We start from the raw sequence: 12,209 nt of genomic DNA on the forward strand, positions 1-12,209 counted from the left end.
AGAGAAAAACCCTAAAAAGCTAAAATGTAGTTTCCAATAAAATTGATTTTTAAAAAATACAGTAGTAGGGTAGAAAGGAAGAGACTGGATTCAAATCCTTTCTCTGCTGCTTATTTGCTCTGTGATCTTGAACAAATTCTCTGTGGTTCAGTTTTCTCATCCATAGAATGAAGAATTGAACTTCAGGGCCCTGACCAGCTCTGGACTCTGATCCACATTTCATGACTGTATTCCATTTAAATTCAAAATTAACATAAAAATAATAATGCTAAAGGTCTCAAGTACATCTCTAATTTGTATCCTTAAAAAAATTTGTTATTAGCACAATAGATTCTAATTCCTTGAGTAGTGATTTGAAACAATCCCTTACTGTCCAAGCTACTTTCAAAATAAGTAAATACTTTTATAAATTATATTTTGGGGCTCAAAGACCCAATCTGAAATTTTATAGCCTATGTGTGGGTCCTGGCTTTACATTTAAAAATAGACATCTCCAAGAAGTAGATTGCTATTTACTGATTAGTCTTGAATGCTTACATGATAGTTCTCAAACCTTTAATTCCTGTCCTCTTCACTTTATCTCCCTTACCCTTGCCCTTTTTAGTAATTATTTTGGATTGTCAAACATGAGGGTAGGAAAGCTAACATCAAGGTTCTCCTCCCCTACTTTTGGCAGTAACTGTGCCACTGCTTTTACTCCAAAGTAGTTGTTTCACATAAGAAGATTAAGGGACCTCTCTGTTAATGGAAGAAAAAAAGAGATATTCAACTAAATAACAATTAGTGAATTTGGAGTGGAAATCTTTGTGACTGCAACCAAATCCCAGGTAGAATAAAATTGGCAACATTTTGTAATTATGTAATAAAGGAAGAAAAGGGAATTAGAACTACGGAAATGCTCTTTAAAGGTCATAAAATCATAGGTGACAGCTACGTATCCAGAGACTAGATAGATGATAAAAACAGATAAATAGTCTCTGAATACATGTAATATACACATATGTATATGTGTGTATCAGGAAATATCAGAAAAATAATCAGGTTAAAATAATCAATAATGGGTTTTTTTCGCCATCCAAACAATTATTCCTATTTGTCACATACCTGGTCCAATCTGTTTGTTGGAATCATTATTACTAAGACTGAAAAAAACCTAATTGACAATTTAATATTCAATTTGGTGGCAATTCTTTAGTGACCATGGCTAATATGAATTGGAAATGAGGCACTCGTGTGGATAATTTTATTTCCCAATACCTAATTATTATATGGATCTTTCCATCAAAAACTTTTTTGTTATGAATTATTTGGATAGCATTCTCTGTTTTGTTTACGAGGACACAGTCTTTAACTCTAAAATATTTAAAGTTGAGCACAAAGTAAGAAGCATTGGTTATCTGTTTTCATGTAATAGAATTTCTTTTTCTATCCTAACTCAATATCTTTATCAGAGTTTCTAGTGAAACCAATATTTTATAAAATTTTATTTTTATAATTCTTATGAATGTCACTTTTTTAAATTTCCTCAGATTAATAGAAATGTTCATGAGAAATTAATACAAATAAAATTTTCAGGAGTTTATCTTCATGTAAAAATAATTAAATCTGTCTGATGACAGGTACAAAATTAAGGAAGTTTGTAGAATAGATTGCATTTTTGTTTTGGATAAGGCAGATTATTTTAGTTGTTTCCTTCAGTAATAAAATTGTTTTGTATTATGTTCACTTAATTGACATAAAATTTATTTGCATAATTTTGAGTGTAAGGCCAATTTACCTAATCCCTTTTAAAATTTATTTTTTCTACATTTGATTTCCCATAAGATCCCCCATATTCTAATAAATTTGCCAAGAATTCTTGACATTTTTACCCTACTTCTGTTGAGATTATACCCTTTAGGGCTGTCCCTAAAAAAATTATTAATTTGTATGAAAAATAGACCATATAATTTTCTGAAGTAAATTCTCCTTTTCTTTTGTTGGTTCTGTGTGTCTCACATTACCACTACTCAACTAAGTAGGACTTCAGCTTTTTTTAAAGTTTCGTGCATTTGCCTTGTCAAATATTTTTTCTTCTCTACTTCATTTATATTCTTTTATGAATTATTATGCAGATAGCAAATATAACTTCCCTAGTTATTTGAAGAATACTAATAAAAGGCAAGCAACTCAGCTGTGCTTATATATGTGGCCCAATTGAAAAGAGACAAAAAATATTTTGGTCACTATAGTTTTCTGAATCCTATGGAAATAGTCCAGTTTAGCTATCTAAATGATCTAAGACAAATTGGACTAAAATAAAATTTAAGGTAAGTCTGATTCAGATGCATTTAGAATGCCAATGGAAAACAATTACAAGTGACAGAAATAAGGAATTTGTAAGAAGTATAGAATAATTAAAATTATTGGTAACCCATGCAAGGATAATAATAATAAAGTAAAATTCAAAATAAACAAAATTTTCTCTTACATATTTGTAAAGGACTAAATATTTATGGAAAATGTATAAATGTATCTACCTCTATCAAAGAAACTAAATTTATGTTACTAGTTAGTATGATTTATACTAAATTACCAAATACTTATTTTTACCTGTTAAACAATTATAAAAAAGAATGATATCTTTTGGGGCTTTGTAAATAGCCCAGATATTTTTCTGAGGAGGTTTCATGGTAGACGGGATTCTGGATTTGAAATCAGAAGAGCTGGATTCAAATCCTGACTCTGAATATCAGTGACCATTGCTCTAGTCACTTAAGGCCACAGTTTCTGCATTTGTAAAATTAAGAGGTTAGTCTAGATCATTTACACTGTCTCTCCTAGCTTTAAATCTATGATCTTCTTATGTTACAGTGAGTTACTATCAATGTAGTTCAGTGGAATGAATGTGTGATCAGAAGCCATTAGAATCGTTTTTACATTGATTTTGCTACTTTCAATGTCATATGCTAGTTACCTGAAATATGCTAAAGATAAGTACTACATAGCACTTTCCTACATTGTAAATACAGAACACCAAACTTGCCATTAGGAGACATGGGTTCTAGTCCTTGTGTCTTGCTGCTAACTAGCTTGTGTAACTTACTTTCTCTGAGCCTCAGTTTCCTATTTTGTAATATAAGAGTAATAGTTCCTGCCCCATTTTTCCTACAGGAGTTTTGAAACTATCAAATGAGATAATATAGGTGAAAGAGCTTTAAAGTATGAAACTATGCAAAATGTAGGTATCACCATTGTCTAATAGTCAATCTTACCTGTGCTTCTCCTAAATTGTCTTTATTATGTTTGTCTTGTGCAAAACCTGAACCTTGTCATATATGCATTATGTGGCACCTAATGTATGTATTTTAATATTTATGTCTGTGCATCAGCCTTATAAAATGCCACTCAATTGGCACAATTGTCTACTAAGAAAAATTATTGTAGGCAGGAAACCTGAAAAAAAATCATGTTGGATGTTTTCCTTTTAAAAGTCTGAAAATGGCACCTTATTAGTTTCAAATTTAAATTCATATTCCAAATGTAATCACAAATCCCTAAAAATGACAGTGTGAAAGAGGAATTGCTTAGAAAGTTAGTTGAAATTGTGACAACTTTAACGACTTCTCCTTGACTTCCCTACTTAGGAGTCAACTTAGGAGAAGCCTCACAAGTTCTCATATACATTTTGCATTATTGAATTGTGGAGCAATACACCACGATTTCTTCTCAGTCATCTAAAAGCTGCATTCATGGTGTGTCATGGTATAAAAAGCAAGGAAATAGGAATTGGCAAACCTGGGTTTTGATCAAGGCTCTAGTTTTATTTCTTGTGTTGACTTTGGGGCATGTCACTTAATCTCTATTTCCCCATCTGTAAAACAGTTGTGGTAATATGTGTCCTACATATTTTACAATTGTCATTCTTGTCAAGACATCAGAAACTACAATTGTATGCATTAGAATTTCTTTTATTTCTTTTTGCATGGTTTAGCAGAAGAAAACAACCCCATGGCTATCAATAAGACTAAAATTCCTATTGAATCTATACATATTAGCAGTCATCATCCTTCTATGGCATTGTGAAAATATCGCTTGGAGACAGAAAGTTTTGAGATAATTCTAACAAAGCATTTCTTCCAAAAAGTTAGAGATTGAACCTACAGTAAATTTAACTACTACAGCCTTCCCCACAACAGAGATACATAAACCGAAAATTGAATAAGTAAAGAAATGTCCATTGTGTATAATAGTCTTTAACCTGAGTTACTGAATTTTTCTTACCTTTTGGCAAGAAATGACTGAGTTTTCTTGCCTTTCTACCTTTTCAGAAATTTTTCTTTCTTAGCATACAATGTATTATTTTGTATTATTTTTATTTTGTGGCAATTTGAAGCAAGTAAGTTAGGAACCCTATAAAAATAAATATAACCTTAACATAAGGACTCCTACAAGAGAGTTTGCTGTTGGTGTATCGTAACAAACCAACAATAAATGTATTATGTGCCAGGCCGTCAGCCTGGATAACATGATTTTTTTCTGTTCCATGGTGGTATAAATTATACTTCTGACTGGTTAATATGATTATCTGAATTCCCCAAAGAAAGTAGCTGTTTGTCTCCAAAGCAACAATCAATACAATGAAAATCATTATGTCACTACATGCTTTTGTATATTTGGAGAGATATAGGCATTGTTGGAGGTCACAGGTATTATGACTTCTGCTGTTTAACAGACATTTCCAAGAATTTTCAACCCTATAGTAGATTAAGCTTCTGAATTCACTTAAATAGAGCTACTTATCATATCATAAGGCTTTCAAGAGAACTTCTAAGTACTTTCTTGTGTGTGTGAAGTGACACTCTTAATGCTTTTAGTGGCTTATAGATATTTTGGTAAATTATGCTGTTTCTTTTTGTTTACTCTGTCTTACTTATAATAGCTCCAGTGGCTGTTGGACAATTATGAAACAGCAGAAGGTGTGAGCCTCCCTAGAAGTACCCTTTACAACCATTACCTACGACACTGTCAGGAACACAAACTGGACCCAGTCAATGCTGCCTCCTTTGGAAAACTCATAAGGTCAATTTTCATGGGGCTACGAACCAGGAGATTGGGAACTAGGTCAGTACTGAAAAATAAGATTATGGATTTTCAAAAATTATTGTAGTGAAAGAATGTGAAACTATGCCTGTATGTGAAGGGAATAGAAGCACCCAGATAAGGCAAGGCCAGAGAGGCATCCATTTGAGAACACAAAATCCAAAAGATAAATGTTTGTCCCAAACATTGCCCACGTGGAAAATTATTGGATAGGGAAGGTAGGGAGTGTCTCCTCCACTAAAGTAGTTCACTAAGAGTTCACCAGCTGATGTCTGCATGACATAGTAAATAAAGGGGTGAGAGAAGTTGATTATCAAGCCAAAGAGAGAATGGCAGAGAAAGATCAACAGTTTTGCCCAAAATTTACACGTGATATCTTAAACCCTATATCACAGCCCTTTCTAAAATGCTACTGATGATGGTCAACAAAGAGAATATATTAAGTAGAAAAAGTCTGTCTTTAGACTCCTACAAAATTGTATTATAACAGCCATATAAAAAGGTTCTCATCTGCTAGTCCAAGATGAGTTAACACTCTCCTGGCAAGAAGTACAAAGAGCTGATTTAATTTGATTCAGTTTCTAGAGGTGGGACAAATCTTTGTCAACATGCAAAAATGTATTGTTTTCAAGGCTATGGGAATTGATTCGATTTTAAAAGCCTGTTACTCTAGCATGTTCTTTTTCTTTTTTACTGGGAAATGAGAAAATAAGAATTTCATTGCTTGGAAACTAATAATTTAAGTATGAAACTTTCAGATAATTATTCCCAACTCCTAACTCCTAACTCCTAATATGGGGCAATTTCTTCTATATACCAAGGGCCTCATTCATTTCATTACATTATGCTTGCTCAAAATATCAAATAGATATTTTCAATGAAGAAAGAAATTGGAAGTTTACACTCTCCTGGCAAGAAGTACAGAGTGCTGATCTAATATGATTCAATTTCTAGAGATGGGACAAATCAACATCAAATCTTTTGTGGACATGCAAAAAATGTATTTAATGCAGTTTTACTTTTCTCAATTCCAGATTTTTCAATGTAATTGTTATAAATTATATATTTTCAAGTAATAAGGCATTGCAATAGCAATTCAGGGGCAAATAGATGTTTGTTTCCATTGTTCATAGGATTTCAGATTTGGTGCTGGAAGGGACCTTGGGGATCATCTTACAGATGAGAGATGAAGTGAGTTACTCAAGGTCACAGAGGAGAGAAAGCTAGGACTGAACCTCAGGCCTCCAACTCCAGAGCCATCTCTCAGCTCTTGAAACACATTGCATGCCTAAGGATTAGATTTGGATTGCTAAATTTTATTGATTAGGAATCTTAAATCAAGAAGCAAAACAGAACTACTTCATGATAAAGGTGGATGGTCATTCATTTTAGCAAGTGCAGTTTAGTTTAATTAGTTATGATTCATAGCACCATAGTATTCTTGTAAATATTCCTTGGCACCCTTAGTTAAAAAGCCTCAGTTACTTCATTATAAATTTATTCTGAGAAGAGTGAACCTTTGAGATTCCTTATGTGTATACACATATTTATGGATTTTGTACATATATATGTGTATATAAGTGCACACACATACACACCCCAAATCCATATTTGTTATATATGTGCATATGCATATATGTGCTACATATACATATATGTACATATATACATATATAATGTGAAAATTTCTTCCCTTTTGTTGAATTTTACCTGCCTAGGCAGCATGTAGATAACTACAGATTCAGTTCTTCAACAACCATTGCATCAGTGAAACCAGGCCAGAGTCAACAATATCCTCTAAAACTTCATCTAAAGCAAAACGAGAATACCAAAATGTTTGTGGACCCAAGCATCAGCCAATATGATATTTAGTTCAACTTCTTTCCTCATTGCTAATTGAATTTTAGTGAAGAATACATGAAACAGAAGATTAAGCAAATTTTATACCACTGACTTTGCATATGATTCATTTCATCAAACTGAAAGAGTTAGCATTCATAGCTTTGATTGTTTTCTGTCTTATCCCTTGTCCAGAACCACGAAAATAATGGTTGCAAGTATCTTTTAGAGTACAAGAAAACACCTAAACAAGTATGCATTGCGGGAAGCCCATTGCCATATAGGTCTGTATTCTTTGATGAACATTTTGACTGAACAACTTATGCTTGCTTAGGTGTTTTCTTGTATCCTGTCCCTGGAAAAGATTTAGGTGGAGACTTCACTTTTTCAAAGCTCAAGATTTACTCTGGAGGTAGATCCTTTGACTAGAATAAATTTCTACTCTACTTTTGTGATTTTTACTTTCCAAATGATTATTGCAATCATGTTTTCTCTCACAATGCACCAAAAGTTTACACTAAGCCTTTTTAATAATTAATATTTAAGGGGGAAGCTGGGTAGCTCAGTGGATTGAGAGCCAGGCCTAGAGATGGGAGGTCCTAGGTTCAAATCTGATCTCAGACACTTCCCAGCTGTGTGACCCTGGGCAAGTCACTTGACTCCCATTGCCTACCCTTACCACTCTTCTGCCTTGGAGCCAATACACAGTATAAACTCTAAGGTGAAAGGTAAGGGTTTTTTTTAAAAAAAATTTAATATTCAATGGAAATGTTAAATCCCATGCAGATTTATAATCATAGCTGGGCTTTTCTAAGAGACTAAAAAGGAAAGTAATCAGACTGAGATAGTGTTAAATGTGTCTACTGCAAGAAATGATTCAATCTATCCCCCCTCAACAGGGACTAGAAACAAGATTCATTCTGACCAACACCTTACAATGAACCAAAACAAACCAAGATATTTTCTACTGAACAGCTGGTAGAGCCATAAAAAAAAACAACTCCCCTCCAAAAAATTTATATGTGTGTGTGTGTGTGTGTGTGTGTGTGTGTGTGTGTATATATATATATATATATATATATATATATATATATGTATAATGTACCTACTAGCTACTGAAACCAGAAAAAAAAAACAAATCTGTTATAGAACTATTGATCCTAAGCATAATCAAAACATTAAAATGTTTGCAGAACATTTTTGCCAAGTCGATATTTAGTTCACCATGTCTCTTGGATCCTACATGAATTTTTGTGAAGCCATCCGTGGAGCAGAGTGTGCCATCCTGTTAATATAGTAGAGCCAAAAATAAAACGAAGCAGGTTGCAGGTGTGTAAGAAGCCAAACACTTAGGGTCTGAGAGGTCCTAGGAGAGATATACCACTCTCCCCATTCCTGCTTCCTCACTGCTCTTGGCTGGCTTTGTATAAAGAGACTGCTGCTAAAGTTTGTAGAGCTGGTTTGTCTCTTTGTTCTAAGGCTGAAGATACTAAAATAGATTCTAATTGGAAATTGTTTTTAAAGAAGGCCTATCTTGACTGACTTTAGGATTACCTCCTAATTATATAGTCTGACTACTCTAAGGTATCCCTCCAACTGTACTATATGTCTTTGCAAGTTAATAGTTCTGTATAATATTCTCATTTTAACAATTTTTACAAGGATGTAGTCATTACAATATATAGTTACTCTGTAAACTTGGAAGTAGCATCTTTCAATATTTTTTTTAAATCTATCACAAATTCTCTTTGGATTTCTCTCTTTAAGTGAAAGAGGGAAAAAATGGGAAGAGTTCTAATGCCTTGCTATATTTAGACCTGTTAGAAACTACTATTTTCTCATTGCAAGAATTTACATGTTTAAAACTGTTATTTTTGCAAATATTCACAAATTCCATTCAGAGCAAAATTTTGTTACCAAACACAAGCTTTCTCACAAAAATGAAGAAATTGTGAAATCATTTGTCCCATGTGGAAATTTGCCATTTTCACAGAGAAATTTCCCCCATGTGTGTCTGTTGTGATACATCTGATTCAGGCTGCAAATATGGATTCTTTTAAAAACAGTGACTAACAAAATGTGTTTGAGATTCAACAGGGATGAAATAATTTCTCCTTAACATCTACAAAGCCCTTTGTAGCAAACATATATATATATATATATATATATGTATGCATATACATATATATATATAAATTAACTGAGTTAAAGTATAACAATTTTCTGAGATCTAGGGATAGTATTTTTATTCCACCACTCGTGAGGTAAATAAGAAATAGAAATATTAAGCACTTGTCTAGGTGACAGTGCAAGAAATGTAATTTTTACCATTAGACCTATAAATAATATTGTCTCACTAATATTTCCTTTTAATAAAGTCACTTATCCCATATTAATTATTTTTACTATTAAGCAATTTCCCTCTGAAATAATGAGCTCTTGTTAAATAAGTTAATACCACAAGAATATGACCCAGCTTACTTATTGCATAGCACAGTACTAGGTGCTGGGGAGGATACAGGGCTCAGGTACAATATTGTCCTCAATAGGCTTGCAATTTAGGAATAAAAACGTATGTGTTGAATTTAATTTGAGAGAACAAACACCGTTCCTGAAAGAACTGTTAAGAAAACATCCAGGCAGAATGTAATAAAAAAATTTTAATGTTCAATTATTTCGCAGAATCAAATTTTAATTTTGTAGCTAGATGAACTTTATTAATTTAAATCAAATGTAAGAAACACACACACCAACCAATGTAGGTACTCTTTCCATTAAGGAAAATTATAACTTCTAGATACTTTTTTGTTTTTTGCTCAGTGCTCTGGTGGCTTTCCTTTTGTTCCTTTAGTATCTCAGTATTACTAACGTACCACTTGAGCTGACCTCTGGTTGCGAGTTGCTTTTCCCCAACAAAATTACTTCATTTTTACTTTGCATGTTATCACCCAACCCCCAGTCCCTAATAGAATATAATAAGAAGCTCCATGAAGATATGTTTTTTCCTTTGTTTTTGTCCAGTGCCTGATATGTGTACAAATAGTACGGAGATTGTTAGTATTTAAATACTTTTCCAGTTGAGTTCTTCCTATGTGACTAGCCATTTTATATGTGTGTGTAATTTATATGCCCTTCATAGTTGGAATTTATTTTTTGGTGCCTTAAATGAAATGGTTATTGAATAAGCCTAATTTTAGATTTCTATTATCTGTTGTTTTTCTTGATGAAGAGGGAACTCCAAGTACCATTACTATGGGATTCGTGTCAAGCCAGATTCCCCTCTTAATCGACTACAAGAGGACATGCAATATATGGCTATGAGACAACAACCCATGCAACAGAAACAAAGGTAAAGTCTGGAATTTTCACTGAAATGTGAAAATCATTTTCACTAAATTCTGTAGTGTTTTCTTTTGATAACACCCCTTCCCTCCCGATCCCCCCAAAAAACACCACACTCTAAAATAATGTGCTGCTTCCTCCTGAAGAATCACATAGATGATATACATTACTGCTGAAATGCATTCTCTCCTTATCTTCTGTTAAAATTTTTCCCTTCTTTCAATTCAAATGTCATCTTTTCCATGAACTCTTTCCTGGTCTTGCTAGCCACAAGTAATTCTTCCTCAAACTTTCCTCTCCTTTATTACTCTATATTAATCTATATAAATATACCATACTTATATTTATATGTTTACATGTCAAATTCCCCATAATAAACTGATAGCTCCTTGAGGACAGGGACGATGTTGTTTTCTACACCTGCCTCAGTGTCATGTGTAATAGGTAATCGATTCATGTCTACTGAATTGTTTTCAATTGTGCTTTCAGAATTGACAGTTGTCAGATGCTAAAACCTCTATCTTAAGACATATTTATTAGCTTTTTAAGAATGTTTTATGCATTGGGTTTTTTGTTTTTTTTATTATATACCAGTAATACCTATTTTGCCCTTCTTTGTTAAGTATAGGATAATCCCATTTTAATCAAAGAAATTAAAGGTACGAAGCAAAATGTAATCTGCCCAAATCAAATAATGATTTATTTCAAGCCATTCTTCTTTCTGCAATATAGAAGCTTTTTCTAGAAATAAAATTATAAATCTTAATGCTGAAATCAACCTCAGGAAGGAATCGAGGAGAGTCTCCTGCCTAATGGCAGGTAAGGTATTATTATCTCCATTTTGTACATAAAGCAAGTAAGACCTAAATAAGGTTAAGTGATTTATTCAGGATTATACAACTAGCAAATAATGGAGGAGAAGAATAAGAGCCCAGGCTTCTTGAATCCTGATCCTACATTGCATGTGCCTCTTTTAGAATTAGAGTAAACAATTGGAGTCCTTTCTGTCTGCTGCTATGCCCCACTGCGTCCTATGCCCTAGCTCCTTTCTAAAGCATCATTCTCCTCTGAAGCCACAGGTATTAGCCACACAGCTAGAGAAAGGATTTAGTATACCTATTCTTAAACCCTGGTAATGGAGGCCATATTGCTTTATAGAACACTAATCAAATAATAAAATAATAGTGCTGACAATAGGATTAACGAAGCATTCCCCTTTCACATTTCCTGAGACCTATTGAAAGACAAGTGAGTAGGAGATACATTAAGGGAGAGCTAAAGCAGTCTCCAGGGAGACTACATCCTCATTATATGTTTTCAGTTTTAAGGAGAAATATGACAGTCAGAATTAAAGAGAGGCAGCTTTTGGGGGAAAATGAGTTCCAGTGATTGTGTGAAAATGAATTCTAGAACTACTATCACAGGGTTGAGACAAGGGTTTCCTTTTTGGGGGGGGGGGGCAAGGTGCAAGATGTTTATGTTCTTTTTTAAAATAACCTCTCTTTCAAACAATATCAAATAGGCATATCATAAGGCAAATGGTACTAGATCAGTGTTGTCAAGCTCAAATAAAAGCATGGACCATGCATAAGAATCCCTGTCTTTTGCTTTCCCCTCTCCTAGAGAGCCATCTGTTAAAAGAAAATGAAAAAAATAATTTAACAAGCCTGATCATAGAAAAAGTATGTTTTATTAATATATATTGATATGTGCAATGTTCCACACTTTTGAATTCCCAAGCTCCTCCCTCAAAGGAATTGAGATTGGGGGGACAGTGTTTTCTCATGTCTCTTCTTGGGGTAAGCTTTGTTCCTTATAATCTCACAACATGAATTTCAATTGTTTTACAGTGGTTTGGTTTTACAGGGGTTTGGTTGTAGATTTAGGTTTTGTCTTCCCATTTACATTATTGTAGTATTTGCATGTTATTTCTCTGGTTCAGCTTA

General features: G+C 33.3%; 1 protein-coding gene across 1 annotated transcript in view; it reads left to right on the forward strand.

Annotated features, from left to right (window-relative positions):
- Positions 1–12,209, forward strand: part of RFX3 (regulatory factor X3) — a 200,280-nt gene that overhangs the window by 125,924 nt on the left and 62,147 nt on the right. The window contains exons 5-6 of the mRNA XM_044656716.1: positions 4,922–5,103; positions 10,151–10,270. Coding sequence (XP_044512651.1) covers positions 4,922–5,103; positions 10,151–10,270 — 302 coding nt within the window. The remainder of the gene's footprint in view (positions 1–4,921; positions 5,104–10,150; positions 10,271–12,209) is intronic.

Source organism: Gracilinanus agilis, chromosome 1 (genome assembly GCF_016433145.1).
Source record: "Gracilinanus agilis isolate LMUSP501 chromosome 1, AgileGrace, whole genome shotgun sequence".
NCBI lineage: Eukaryota > Metazoa > Chordata > Mammalia > Didelphimorphia > Didelphidae > Gracilinanus > Gracilinanus agilis.